The 15,609-nt window shown below is 41.5% G+C and overlaps 1 protein-coding gene and 1 pseudogene across 8 annotated transcripts in view; both read left to right on the plus strand.

The window, feature by feature from the left end:
* Positions 1–11,903, plus strand: part of LOC106878642 (caspase-2) — a 31,453-nt gene extending 19,550 nt beyond the window's left edge. For all 8 annotated transcript variants that reach the window (XM_089349639.1, XM_089349640.1, XM_014927956.3 and 5 more), the window contains 3 exons: positions 445–570; positions 3,779–3,888; positions 7,063–11,903. In XM_089349639.1, the coding sequence (XP_089205765.1) occupies positions 445–570; positions 3,779–3,888; positions 7,063–7,203 (377 nt within the window). In that variant the 3' untranslated portion in view covers positions 7,204–11,903. The remainder of the gene's footprint in view (positions 1–444; positions 571–3,778; positions 3,889–7,062) is intronic.
* A 752-nt stretch (positions 11,904–12,655) lies between these two features.
* LOC149136730 (small subunit ribosomal RNA) lies at positions 12,656–14,226 on the plus strand (annotated as a pseudogene).
* The last annotated feature ends 1,383 nt before the right edge of the window (positions 14,227–15,609 follow it).

Consider the following 15,609-nt stretch of genomic DNA (forward strand, 5'->3'; position numbering starts at 1 on the left):
TTTACATTTACTATTTACCTGTCTTTCAAGTTTAAACAAAGCTATTTTAACATTTAGCATTCAAAAATAATTCTTCTCATTATAAATATACTACTTATTCAAAACTCACACACACACATTGGATTTTTTAGTGTGTAACTTTGTAATTCATAAATTCCATTTCTTTTTTTTTCCATCCTTAATTTTATTTGAGGATATCAACCACTTGACTGGCTCCTGTGCCAGTAGCACATAAAAAGCACCATTTGAGCGTGGTCAATGCCAGTGCAGCCTGACTGGCCCCCATGCCAATGGCAGGTAAAAAGCACCAACTATACTCTCAGAGTGGTTGGCGTTAGGAAGGGCATCCAGCTGTAGAAATAGAATAGGTACCAGACTTAACAAATATATTTATTCTTATCATATAATTGTAAAATTTTCATGGTAGTTTGATTCTATTTCTAGATAATGTTGATTTGAGAAGGGTACCAACTCTGAAAGTTTCTGCCGAAGACTTTGCTGACAATGTGCCTGTACAAAAGACAGAACCAACCATGTCTGATTCATTATTTTGCTATCCAACACAAGAAGGTAAATCTATTTTAGTATATTTTGTCTCCTATTTTCTATCATCATATGCCTGTGTGGTGGAGAGAGAGAGAGAGAAAGAGTGTGTGTGTGTGTGTGTGTGCATTACTTCCTTTTCTGTGCTTGCATGAGTCAACTGTGATTTGCTGAGGCAGAAGTTTCTGTTTGGATGCTCCTCCTGTCACCAACTCTTACATGTGTCCAAGCAAAGTAATATTTTTCCCTTAGTCTAGACATTTTTTCACAGAAGAATGCAAACAAGCATCACTACTTATATAGTGGTAATGTTGCTTTACAGAAAGTGCTGCAGTGTCAAGACAAGAAGACACATATACACATATATGCACATAACATATACATGGACATACATGTCTATGTGTGTGTGTATGTGTATATCTATCTATCTATGTATCATCATCATTTAACATCCGTTTTCCATGTTAGCATGGGTTGGATGGTTTGACTGAAGTCTGGAGAGCCAGCGGCTGCACCAGGCTCCAGTCTGATCTGGCAGAGTTTCTACAGCTGGATGCCCTTTCTAACGCCAACCACTCCAAGAGTGTAGTGGGTGCTTTTTACATGCCACCAGCATGGGGACCAGTCAGGCGGGCCTGGCATCGATCACGTTCAGATATATATATATATATATATATATATATTGTGCCGGTGGCACATAAAGAAACCTATCCAAATGTGATTGACGCCAGGGCTGCCTGACTGGCCCTCATGCTGGTGGCACGTAAAAAGCACCATCCGAACGTGGCTATTGCCAGTACCCCCTGACTGGTACCCATGCCGGTGGCATGTAAAAATCACCATCTGAACATGGCCAATGCTGCCGGTGGCATGTAAAAAGCACTATCCAAAAATGATCGATGCCAGGCCCACCTGAGTGGCACATAAAAAGCACCCACTACACTCTCAGAGTTGTTGGCATTAGGAAGGGCATCCAGCTGTAGAAACATTGCCAGATCAAATTGGAGCCTGGTGCAGCCGCTGGCTCTCCAGGCCTGTCAAACCGTCCAACCCATGCCAGCATGGAAAACAGACGTTAAACGATGATGATGAATATAATATAATATGTATGTATGTCTGTCATTGTGGAGGCGCAATGGCCCAGTGGTTAGGGCAGCGGACTCGCAGTTGGAGGATCGCAGTTTCAATTCCCAGACCGAGCATTGTGTGTGTTTATTGAGTGCAAACACATAAAGCTCAATGAGGCTTTGGCAGGGGGTGGTGGCAACCCCTGTTGTACTCTTTCGCCCCAACTTTCTCTCATTCTTTCCTGTTTCTTGAGTAAGAAGCTGCGATGGACTGGCATCCCGTCCAGCTAGGGGAAACACACACGTCATAGAAACCAGGAAACCGGACCTATGCTCCACAAGGGGCTAAGAGGATTTCCAATGTCTCTCATTGGAATCTGTAACCCTAGTGCTTACCATATTAAGCTCATCTCCTTATATTGGTGATGAAACAAAGTTGTAGGCTGGGCAGCTGAAGTTGTAAAATGACTTGTTCTCTTTATTCTTTTTACTAGTCATTATATATACATATCTGTGTGTGTGTATATATATATATATATATATACTAGCGGTAATTCCCGTCACTGAATGGGTAATTACTTTTGCTGTTTCTCAGGCTGAGAAGCTAGAAAAATGGGTATATCATATACAAGAATAGCTTTACAGAATCCAGTTGACTGCAGGTCAAGTGGAACATCCATTTGTCACTGTTCCTTTTGATGTTTGAACAAGCAGTATGCCAAAGGAGAATTGAAAGATTCAAAATCTCTCTGTTGCATATATATATATAATAATGATAATAATAATGATAGACAGATATACATAATAACTTTCCTTGAACCATTCACTGTCATTCTGGTAGACAAACAAATGAACAAACACACAAACGGATAGAATCTCTCTTTTATATATACAGAATACAAATAATAATAATCGATACATATATTTTATATATACAGAATACTAATAATAATAATAGATACATATCTTTTATATATACAGAATAATAATAATAATAATAGATGCATATACACAATAGCTTCCCTTGAACCATTCACTTTCATTTTGATAGACAAATAGACAGAATCTCTCTTTTATATATATAGATTTAAAATATTTGTATATATGTACCATTGTCATTGTTTAACATCCATTCTCTGTGCTGGTATAGGTTGGACAGTTCCACAGGAACTGGCAAGTCAGAAGACTGCGTCAGTCCTGGCTGTCTGCTTTGGGATGGTTTCCACACCTTGATGTCCTTCCTAACACATGCACAATTCCATCTGCCAAATTCACAAAGCTTTGGCTGGCCTTGGGCTATATTAAATGATACTTGTTCAAGGTGCCATGTAGTAGGACTGAACCTGAAACCACATGGTTGCTTGTACCTGCTTGAAGTATTAGAATTACATATTTCTAGTCTACTAATCTCAAACTATATTGGAAATGTTACTAAGTTATCTTGACTTTTGTCATCCTCAAATATTTTCTTTTACCCTCTCCACTGCCAAACTAAAATTCACCATTGACCACGCCCCCTCTGCATTCACCTTTGCCCACATCTCTAACTATTTTCACTCACCTTTCACTCTGTCGCAAACCTACCTTTCCACCTATTCTTGATCCCCTGTTCCTATTCTTTCTTATATTCACTTTTTTGTACCACGGGGGTACATCCTCACATCCCATCCCCACCATCCTTTCTCCTTTACCAGCTGGGGTAATTACTAATGTGTCTCCTCTATAGCATTATACTTCTTACTATCTCTCTCTCTCTACCACACTTCAACCTCTCAACACTTGGCTGAAAGCCACTTCCTTTGATGCTAACCTTCGGCCACCCAGTTGAGGGGTCTTGTCTTGCAATTTACTTGGTGATTTTACTTGTGTCGGTGCCATGAAAAAGCTCCTAGTACACTCTGTAGAGGACATCCAGCCATAAATGACATGCCAAAGCACTTTGGAGCTCAATGCAGTCTTCTAGCTTATCAGATCCTGTCAAACCATTCAACCCATGCCAGCATAAAACACAAATATCAAATGCCATTAGTGGCATTTAACATATGTGTTCTATACTGGCATGGGTTGAATGCTGCTGCTGCCACCACTGTCATCATCATTGTCTTTACATGTAAAACTGCAGTGACAGTTTTTCAGATTTCGTTAACATGTGCTGTTCCATGTTTCAGGATATCGAGCATGGCGTAACTATGAAGAAGGTAGTTGGTTCATTCAAGCTCTTGTCGACGTTTTTGCTAAACATGCTTGGGAGAAGGATATTTGTGCCATGCTAAATATGGTAAGTATGTGTTTGTTTGCTCATTAAATATACAGTGATACTTGTAATTAGAGTAAATACCTTTCAGTAATTAAATTTTATCTACAATGATAAAGAAAATAACTATAGAAGGACTGAGAGAGCAATGGTGAGAGAAATGTATGGGGTGAAGCTGTTTGATAGGAGGAGGACTGAGGATTTGATGGGAATGCTGGGGTCAGAGGAATTGGTGGAATGGCTGGCAAGGGCGAATGGAGTGAGGTGATATGGGCATGTGTTGAGGAGGGATGAAGAGCAAGTTTTGAGGAGGGTGGTTGCATTTGAGGTAAATGGAGCACAAAAGCAAGGTGGACCGAGGAAAAGGTGGAGGAGGAGATTGAAAGGGTTGGTTTGAAAAAGGAGGACGCCCAAAACCAGGCAAGATGGTGTGAGGGCAGTTGCTATGGCATTGAAGTAGATCCAGCCACCCTCATTAACAAGGACAAAACCCAGATTTAAATCACTGGATGATGATGATGATCACCACAAGTATTTTATACTGAAGGTACATGGCTTAATGGTTAGGGTATTTGGCTCAAGGTGGTGAGTTCAATTCCCAGTGGTACATTGTGTCCTTAAGCAAGACACTTTATTTTCCCATTGCTCCAGTTCACTCAGCTGGCAAAGATGAGTTGTACTTGTAATTTCAAAGGCCAACCTTGTCACATTCTGTGTCCTACTGAATCCTCATGAGAACTATGTTAAGGATACACATGGGCTATTAGAGCAAAGAAACAGGCCTGGAAGGCTTGGAAGAGTGGCGGTAGCAGGGAACTGCATCAGATAACCAGAAGGTAACCTAGGAAACAGGTATATCTAGCCAAGGGAGAAAAAGAAAAGATGTTTACTTATGTTCAGCAATGTGAGGACCAAAGACTTGACGTGTTTCAGATTGCAAGACAGTGTGGGAGAGGAAATTGTGATGTCACAGGAGAGAAATATATCCGCATGAATGATAGTGCACTTGCGTTTAATGATTCTGCAATGAAAGAGGCTTGGAAGTGCTACTATGAAAGACTTCTGAACGTGGAGAATGAATGGGAGGAGGAGAGTCTGCCAAAGATTGACCCAATTGAGGGACCAGCTATCTGAACTGACAGTATCTAGGTAGATAAAGCAATTAAGGACATGGAGACAGGGGAAGCCCCCCAGTCCATCAGGAATCACTGCTGTGATGCTTAAAATATCTGGCAGTGTGAGTTATGGCCTAGTCACCCATATTGTAAATCAGGTGGTTTACAAAGAAGTCATGCCCAATGGCTGGTGTAGCAGCTCCATAGTCAACTGCTACAAAGGTAAAGCTGATGCCTTAGATAGAAATAATTACAGAGGTATTAAATTGTTGGATCAGGTGACAAAAGATATGGAGAGGGTCATAGCTAATTAGGGAGAGAGTTAGTCTAGATGAGATGCGGTTTAGTTTTGTGTCAGGGAGAAGTACCACTGATGTTATATTTCTGGTAAGGCAGCTACAGGAGAAATATTTCGGCTTTCATTGACATGGAGAAAGCCTTTGACAGAGTCCCCCAATCCCTTATCTAGTGGTCAATGCAGAAACTAGGGATAGATGAGTAGCTGGTGAGAGCTGTACGAGCCATGTACAGGGATACTGTCAGTAAGGTGAGGGTTGGCAATGAGTACAGTGAAGAATTCAGGGTACAAGTAGGAGTTCACCAAGGATCAGTGCTCAGCCTCCTCTTGTTCATCATAGTCCTCCAGGTAATAACAGAGGAATTTAAGACAGGCTGTCCCTGGAAGCTCCTCTATGCTGATGACTTTGTTCTGCCTAACCTCTGGCCAGAATCTCAGCAAATTCCCTCCAGTCCATGTGTCTGCACATGTCTGTACACCACAACTGCCTTGAAGTGAAAGACCCTTGCTGGTCCTGCTCTGATTCATTTGACCTCCCTCACTCCTTGCCTTCAGGTAAGGCCCCTCAGCTGTTGTCATTGACCCTATACTATATGTTCACCATCCCACTTCCATTGCACACACACACACACACACATATACTCACGCAGAGTTGAAACGCTGTTTGATTTTTTTTTCACTGTAGAACTTCCATCATCCCACTACCAAGTTTGCCATCACCCCTTCCTCTCTCATTCATATGCTGTGACAGAGAAATACACAAGAGTATTATTATAGTAGATGATTAGGAGAACAGAAATTCTTTCCACATCTATAATTTTATTAAACAGTTATTTACAGTATTCTTTTATGGCCCTATATGCATTTCAATTGCATTGATTGCACACTGTTAAATGTGCATCCTCCTAATACCATTTTCAGTAGTTTCATCAGAGTCCATTATTTACTGCCATTTGAAGAGAAGCTGTAGTCCACGGAAGAATGCTGTAAATAATTGTTTAATAAAATTGTAGATGTGGAAAAATTTCCATTCTCCTGATCATTATTAATACTATTACTTACTCTACAGACTCTATGCAGTCCCGAATAGGACACTCGAGTTTACCAAGTGGGAATAATTACCAGAGTCTAACAAGGTTAGCCAGCATATAAGACCAATTTAAGGGGAATCACAGTGACCACCAGAATATCTCCTTGAAATCATATATATATATATATATATATATATGGGAGAATATACAAATAATAACAACAGACGAGGACAGGTGGTGTAAATAACAAAAGTATATATTAGTATGACGCTCGGGAATACGGAAAGTCTTTGACGTTTCGAGCTACGCTCTTCAACAGAAAGAATACGGAGACAAGGAGAAAAACACGGAGAAAAAAAAAATATATATATATATGGAGGAATCTCACCTTGTTTGGAAACAGGTGATGTTGGTAAAAGGAAGGGTATCAAGCCATAGAAAATCTACCCCAAAAAATTCCATCTGACCCATGACGGCATGAAAAAGTTGATGTTGATATGATGTTGGCATTGGTGGTGATTTTCAGCCTGATATTTTGGTTTGAAATTCTGAGATATGACTTAAGCAGTCATCCTTCTATGGTCAGCAGGTACCAGTAACATTCTGGATCAATTCAATTGACTTTGTAAGTTATTTTGTCAAGAGAAATCTGTTAATATTCTTATTGGTTTTATTCATAGGTTTGTATTGAAATATTTAATGTTCACTTCATAATTCTGTTGATTATATGAATTTATTTTGGTTTCATTTTCAGGTGAACAGTATGGTTTCCCAAAGAACATCCTTGAATCCTTCAACTGGCTTAAATGGTGCCAAGCAAATGTCTGAATTCAAAAGCACTCTTAGAAAACCACATTTATATTTTTATCCTGGTATTGGTCGCAAACAAAATTAGGAATCTACAAACAAGGCAAAAGGAAAACTTATCTCAAGGCTTTTTAAATTTTGACTCATTCATTTATCATTTTGGTTTGATAAATTGATATTTAGTGCATTTATCCTCATTTATCATGGGGATAGATACACTAAATATCAGTTTTCTGCTAAAAAGTAGTGATAAATAAATCAACTCCACACACTTTTTAAATGGAATGAATGATGGGTTCATTGACACCACTTGTGGCCCACGACAATGAAGCTTCCACTTTATGTATTTATCTGATCATCTCTGCCTTTTCATGTAGAGAATATACCATATTTTAATGTGTATAAGGAACCGCCTAATTTTGGGGGCTTTGAATTTGGAAAAAAAAGTTTTGTAAGGGATTATTATACTATCCATGGATAAGAAACTCTCATTTTTTTTTTAACTTAATTTTTGACAAAAAAGGGTCAATTATACACATTAAAATACAGTACTTATCTGCATCACTCATTAGGATCAGGTTTCTTTGTCTTTCTTTCTGTTCACTGGTCCCATATTGATAGGTATGAGTGCATAAGTCCATATAAAATAAAGTATGCAGCTATGTTGCATGATCATATAAACACATCAGTGCATTTTGGGTAGCTAATCATTGTGAGTGTACATGGGGGTGGCCAAAGCAGAATTTTTGACTGATCACTGACATATGTTTATCACATATCAGTTTGTGATAAGCATAATATACAGTTCACAATTGAACATACTGTGTTGTCTTGGAAGAATCAGTGATGATAAACAAATGAAATTCATTAATCTTATTTTAACAATCCTCTCATTGCTGAAATGGTTCAGGAGACCTCATTTGTCACCTCGAGTTTACCTATATTTCCATTCTGTCTTTATCCTCATTATGTCCATTTGTAAAATGTTGAATCTAAGAATTTCGTCTTTGATATATTTTTACTTATTTATTTTATTTATTTATTTATTTCTACTTGTTATAAATTAGTTTTAAGAATATCCTTTCTGTTATAGAAAGGCATAAGCTTGTTGTTTATCATAATCACCCTTATCATGGTGATCATCAATGATTTTTTACATTCCCTATATTATACGTAATACACAACGCTTTGTTGCATCTCCCTATCCTACATCATCGTCTCTATGAGGCCAAATTCATTTGATAATACCTGAAACAAAACCAATCCAGACATCACGGAAAGCTTTTAATGTTCAGTTTTCTTGTACTGTTTATTTGCACTCAATCACATTTTTTTGCATCTTTGCTGAAATTCTGGTTTTATTTTATTTTTTATATCAGCTCAAACCATTATCATTTATAGTTTTTTTTTTTTTTTTTTAACTGAATACATCAAATCAGGAAAATATTTTCATTAGTTTCTCTAAGGCAAATATATATATTGACAATGTGGTGTGATCTTGGCGATTAACTTATCGTAAGGGGAGACAATTACTTGTCGATTAAGCTGAGTTGTGGAATTTACATGAAAAAGTAAGGAAGTCGTACAGAACGGAGACATTTAATTTATTGTTTTCCTCCGACACATTATAAAGTTGCTGAAAGTTCTAATCATTAGTAGCCATGTGTAGCACTTTTTCATCCTTCTTTGGAATCGTCACCACAGCAGACATTGAGAGAAATAAACAAAGCTAAATTCAACATATCAAGGGGAAATCGCTTAAAAGACTTTTTTTTCTTTTGTCATCTTAAATCGTTGTTCAGTTATAGAGAAAAGAGTGTCTTTTTTTTTTTACCATCTTATTTCGATAATCCTCTCAGACCATTTGTTATCTCGATTTTACCTATATTTCCATTCTGCTCTGATCTCTATTCTGTCTTTATCCTCATTATGTCCAGTCTTAAAATGTTGAATCTAAGAATTTTGTCTTCGATATATTTTTATTTATATATTTTTTCTACTTGTTATAAATTATTTTAAAGAATATCCTACTGTTATATAAAGGCATGGTTGTTGTTGTTGTTGCTGCTGCTTTTTAATAAAATCTATGCTATCAAGAGTAGACAAGTGAGCTCAATAATGGTTAACAAAATCAGTGCATCAATTTCTTTATTATTGCACTTACTTTCTCCATCTTGGAGAAAGAAAAAGAAATACATTGATTTTTTTCCAGGATGAAAATTCATTTCTTCCTCCAAAATTCTTTATTATATCTTTACTTATGTCACCCAAGTAATTTTGTTACGGCTATACAGTTCAACGCTTCAATTGTTTTAACATTCGAGTGCCGTACTGGTTTTTTAGCATTTGCAAGGACAATAATTTCAATTAAAAATGTATTAGTTATGTCCCTTACTTAAGTAACTGATTGTAAAGCACATTGTTTTTGGAATGATGTAACTATGTTATTTCACCATCATCGTTTAACGTCCGCTTTCCATGCTTGACAGGGCAACTCTCTGTTGTGGTATGGCTTCTATGGTTGGGTGCCCTTCCTAACGCCAACCACTTAACAGAGTCTGCTTGGTGTTATTTATGTGCCACCAGCATGGGTGCTTTTTAAGTGGCACTGGCACCTGATAGGACAATCATTCAATCTGTCTTTCACTCTGAAGAGGCCCTTAGTTACCCACAAAGGTAGAAGCTCTCTGAACTTTGTCCATTCTTATCCTAGCAAACCACACTTTCAGAACTTCCACCACCACTGCTAACTTGGTCTCCTAGATCAGGGGTTTTCAAACTTTTTGACTTGCGGACCCCTTTATATTTCAGGCTTTACTTTAGGACCCCCTTATAAACACTTATGAAATTTATACATAAATATTTGCTTAAAATAACATATATTTTTACATTTATTTATTTAACAAATAAGTTTATTGTCAATTAAAAGATTTTGATTAAAAAACATATATAAAATCAAATTGCCCATAAAAAGTATTTGCTGTCCACAGACCCCCTGTCTTGTCCTTGCGGACCACAGTTTGAAAACCCCTCTCCTAGATAACATAAGCTATTATTTCTAATGATCCCCCTGAGCATTTGAGGGAGCTTATTGTCTGTGCATTTTTAGTGTTTATTATACACAAAAACTGTATTCTCTGTTAACTTTCCTGTGATACTGCTACATCTCTTTTGTGTCCAAATCTTGCACTTATGGAGTTTCTACCAACACCCTTCTTACATATTGAGCAGTGTCATCTCCTAGAAGGGACTTGTGATTTGTCTGTTTTCCTACTTACTAGGACTTTGGTCTTTGCTGAATTAACTCTAAAGCCCTTAGATTTCAGGTCTTGTTTCCACACCTGAAAATTCTTCTCTAGATCAAGTAGTGATTCAGCTATAAGAACAAGGTCATCAATGTAGAGGAGTTCCTAAGGACAACTGATCTTGAATTCCTCTGTTAAGACCTGGAGGACTAAGATAAACATGAAGAGGCTGAGAACTGAGCCTTGGTGAACTGCTTGCACACCGATATATATATATATGTTGTTTACACCACTTGTCTTCGTCTGTTATTTTTTTCGTAAATTCTCCCATATATATATATATATACAAAACTTAGTGAATTGAAACTTTATTACGAATATTATTTTTTGTTTTTGACAAAAATCAAATCTTTGATTACTTCAGTTCTTGTAATGACAACTAAATCTATTCCTATTTTACCAGCTGAACATTTAGATAAACTGTAGACAAAAGCAAAATCTCCAAATTTTCCAACTATTTTGTTGCAAAGTAAGTTTCTTATCCACACAGTTATGCCTGTAGTATTTATTTGCACCAATCATTGGTAATTCTCATCTATATCAATCTCATTCTACTTCTTTGTTGTCCAATTAATCTCATGCATTTCCTATTTAAACTGATTTTGATCAGAAATATCACTATTTATTTAAAATGACACAGATAATCTGTTGGTTCACAATTTTTTTTTAGTAGAATGAGGAAGGAACCAATTTCCTCAAGAAGTATTTTGTATACTTTTCAATATTCATTAAGATTCAGATATTTTCTTTTAATCACATAAGCTCAGAAGTGGCTGTGTGGTGAGAAGTCTGCTTTCCAGCCTCATTGTTCTGGGTTCATGGTGCATGGCACCTTGGGCAATTCTCAATACTGAGTGCATTTGGTGGACGGAAACTGAAAGAAGCCTGTCATATGTGTGCATGTTTATGCCCCCACAACATTAGCAGTTCAGCAAAAGAAAGCGGTAGAATAAGTACTAGGCTTAATAGATAAGTCCTGGGGTCAATTCATTGGACTAAAATTCTTCTAGGTGATGCTCCCAGCATGGCTGTACTCTAATGACTGAAACAAGTTTTAAAAAAAAATTTTAATTGTCCTATTGATTTTAATGAAGAAAACATCAGTTGAAGTTGTCTCCAGAAAGATTAGTCATTTCTATGTATTTTTGTAATGAAAACATCCATTGTCAATACATTATGGTAGTTTCAAACATCAATATGCTACTTCCTGTTGTTTTTTATCATCAGAGAACATCCCCCCACTTTAAACTATGTGAGCTCATAACATACATGATCCCCCCACCCCACACCATCTCTTACACTGGATCATGGGTGTTATGACTAAAGAAGGGAGACATCCTCTGATGACGAAAAACAACAGCAACCAGATATTCAAGATCAAATCTACCTGAACGTATTGAAAATATTTTATTGTTTGAATTCTCACTGTTCAGTATGCTCTTCATGAATTATTAGCTTTTTGTAATAAAACTTGTCTCTTTCATATTTTCTCAATTGTTTCATTTCTACTTGTTTTTGTGGTTTGTATAATGCACCTTTTCTTTTCTAATTTATTTGAAAACTATGAAAAAGTTATTAAAATAACCCAAAACCACGTGTTTTGGGAATCAAACTTCTTACTACACAGCTATGCCTGTGCCTGGATGGATACCTTTCTAATGCCAACTACTTTACAGAGTGTACTGGGAGCATTTTATCAAGGCACCAGCATTTGGGAGAATGTCTGGCTGTTAGCAAAACTAAAGAGTCCTCTCAAATTTTGTGTTGACTTTGTTTCATTCATCAGTCACTTTACAGAGTGCACTGGGTACTTTTTCATGCCACCAGCATCAGTGAAGATTCCTTGTATACTGCAACAGAGTAAAAAAAAGAAAAAAACATCCCAAAAGCAGGGGCAAGCATAGCAGTGTGGTTAGAAGTTTGCTTCTAACCACAGCAGCTAGAAACCGGCCCCTCTCGCTTCGACCCGCACTGGCGCCCGTCCTTCCGAAGCGGCTCTGTGTGTGGTAGTCGGATTGCAAACCGTTTTTGCTCGGCAAACTCTTTTTACGCGTTTCCACTGCGGTGGAGGGCGCGTACATACGAACGTCTGCCTCCGAGCGCTCGTCCAGTCGACTCGGCGGCCGATTCAGCTTCTTCCCGCTCTCTTGCGCGGCGGCGGGCGTCGTCGCGGCGTTCCGCGCTCGCGACCGCATCCCCCCGCTCGCTGCCCGACGATCTAACGGGCGACGATACCTGGTTGATCCTGCCAGTAGTCATGCTTGTCTCAAAGCTTAAGCCATGCAAGTGCAAGTTCATACCGTAAACGAATGGTGAAACCGCGAATGGCTCAGGAACCGGACCTAATCCTCGGGACCATATTCCTCACCGCGAGAAGGGTGGATAACTGTGGCAATTCTTGAGCTAATACATGCAACCGAAGCTGCAACCGCAGGTCGCACCCGGGCGCCGGGCCGAAAAACGGCGTTCGGCAGCCGCCGCTGCGTCTTCGCGCGCACGGCGTCGCCGGCGCCCGATCGGCTGGTCCAGGGCTGTGCACCCATGCCAGCCCCCCAGTCGCGACGATACGGTCGGCCTTTCGCATTGGTCGCGGCGCAAATATTAGACTGAGACCGACGCGTACGGGCCGTCGCAGCAGCCGCCGCGCTCCGTGCGTGGGTCGAGATGTGCGGCGGCTTCATGCTCTTCGATTTTGGTGATTCTGGATAACTGTTAGTACGATCGCACGGGCTAGTATCGACTAGCCTTCGCGCGACGGGTTCCCCGCGAGTCCGCCCTATCAACTGTCGACGGCCCGGTAAGTGCTGACCATTGTGGCAACGGGTAACGGGGAATCGGGGTTCGATTCCGGAGAGGGAGCATGCGAAACGGCTACCACATCCAAGGAAGGCAGCAGGCGCGCAAATTACCCACTCCCGGCACGGAGAGGTAGTGACGAAAAATAACGACACGGGACTCTGTCGAGGCCCCGCGATTGGAATGAGAACACTTCAAATCCGTTAACGAGAATCGACCGGAGGGCAAGTCTGGTGCCAGCAGCCGCGGTAATTCCAGCTCCGGTAGCGTATATTCAAATTGTTGCGTTTGAAAAGCTCGTTGTCGGAATTCGGGTCTCGAAAACGTGCCCCATCACGTTCGGGGCGACGGCGCCATCATAGGCGCGTCCGCTTCGGTTGTCTGTTCGCACTCCCGGCCCTATTCGCCGGTGCGTGCGCGCATCGCCGCCACTGCGTCGGCCGCCCTGCCCTGTCTTCGCCCGTCCGGTTTCACGCCCACGCACGGCGTCCCGCTCCAGCGGTCGTCACCGTCGCGCGGGTCGGTGCGGGAGCCACGAGGCAGGCGTCGTCGGGCGTCGCCGCACGCGTCCACCTCCCAGTCGTTTCGACCCGCACGGTTCCTCCGAGGGTGCTCTTCGCCGAGTTTCTGAGGTACGTTCACTGTGAAAAAATTAGAGTGCTCAGAGCGAGCCCCGCCGGCTTGCATACGAAAAGCATAGAATGATGGAAAATGGCCTCGTCCGCGCGTCATCCGTCGGTCTCCGTTCACGACGAGGCGATGATCGAAGCGAGCGATCGGGGCCACTCGTATTGCGACGTTAGAGGTGAAATTCTTGGATCGTCGCAAGACGCACTGCAGCGACGGCGTGTGGCAAGTACGTTTTCCTCGATCAAGAGCGAAAGTCGGAGGTTCGAAGACGATCAGATACCGTCGTAGTTTCGACCGTAAACGATACCGACTGGCTCTCCGCCGGCATTCGCTTCGATGACCCGGCGGGGAGCCTGCGCGGGAAGCTATACTCGGTTCCGGGGGGAGTATGGTTACAAAACAGAAACTTAAAGGAATTGACGGAACGGCACCACCAGGAGTGGATCCTGCGGCTTAATTTGACTCAACACGGGAAAACTCACCAGGTCCAGACACCGGTAGGATTGACAGATCGATAGCTCTTTCTCGATTCGGTAGTTGGTGGTGCATGGCCGTTCTTAGTTGGTGGAGTGATCCGTCTGGTTGATTCCGATAAGGAACGCGGTACGCGGTCGTCAGTAGTAGTGTTAGTAGCGATAACAGTAGCAAATACCGAAACCCTGGACAAGAGATCACTCGGCTCGTCCGTCGATGAAGAGCGTGGCTATCTGCGTGAACTGATGCGAATTGCAGGACTCAGTGAACATCGACACCTCGAACGCACGTTGCAGCCCCGGGATCCCATCGTCCCGGGGCCCCGTCCGGTCGAGAGGCGGTCACGACATGATAACGCCGTCCACTGCTGCTGCCGTTGGCTGTAGAAGCGGGAAGTCGGGAGTCGCAAGAAAGGGCGCGCGCCGGGGAAGCAGCGGAAGTAACAGGAACAGCTCGTCTTTCGTTCTCGCTCCTTCTGCTTCTTCCGGCCCGACTAGAGCACGCAAGCCACTCAATCCTCCGTCTCTCGCAATGCCAGACCGTCATCGTTGCGAAGCCCTGCGACGGCTGCGCCGCCTGCCCCGAATCGCGCGGCTGACACGTAACGGAGCCTGACAGCGGCGGCAGCAGCAGCAGGAAACGAACGAACGGCACGGACGATGACGAACGAACGGAACGGACACACACCCGGTCTGTCCGCGCCCGACGCCACCGTTCGGCTAGGTTCAGAGTCCCATTGATCGGGGCTGCCCAGAGCGGGTGCCAGGCCCATTCGGAGCCGGCGGCGATCGGCGGTGTTCTTTTCGGCCCGAGAGTCGGGTTGCTTGGGAACGCAGCCCAAAGCGGGTGGTAAGCTCCATCCAAGGCTAAATACAGGGACGAGTCCGATAGCCGACAAGTACCGCGAGGGAAAGTTGGAAATTACTTTTGAATTTTACCATTAAGCTGTAATTAGCAGAACCATATACACGTGCACCCATGGCGGTGGGCAACTTTGTATACGATTCTAATGATTGCGGTTACATTACAAATCAGGCTGAAGAGGAATAGACAATCGGTAAGATTCGTTAAATCCGAAACCGGTCCCTGTTTAATAATGTGTTTTTTAAGGTGATTTTAAATATCTTGCCCGCTTATGTTTTGGTATTCTGCTATATTTCATGTTGAGAACAATTTAGGTCTTAATAGACACAAGATGTGATCTATTTCTAGCACATTAATTGTCCACGTTAGTGGTCAACGTTATATATAAAAATGTACCTTAATCCCCTGAGATTGCAGATACTATT

Source organism: Octopus bimaculoides, chromosome 3, assembly GCF_046866305.1.
Source record: "Octopus bimaculoides isolate indiv1 chromosome 3, ASM4686630v1, whole genome shotgun sequence".
In the NCBI taxonomy this organism is placed as follows: Eukaryota; Metazoa; Mollusca; class Cephalopoda; order Octopoda; family Octopodidae; genus Octopus; species Octopus bimaculoides.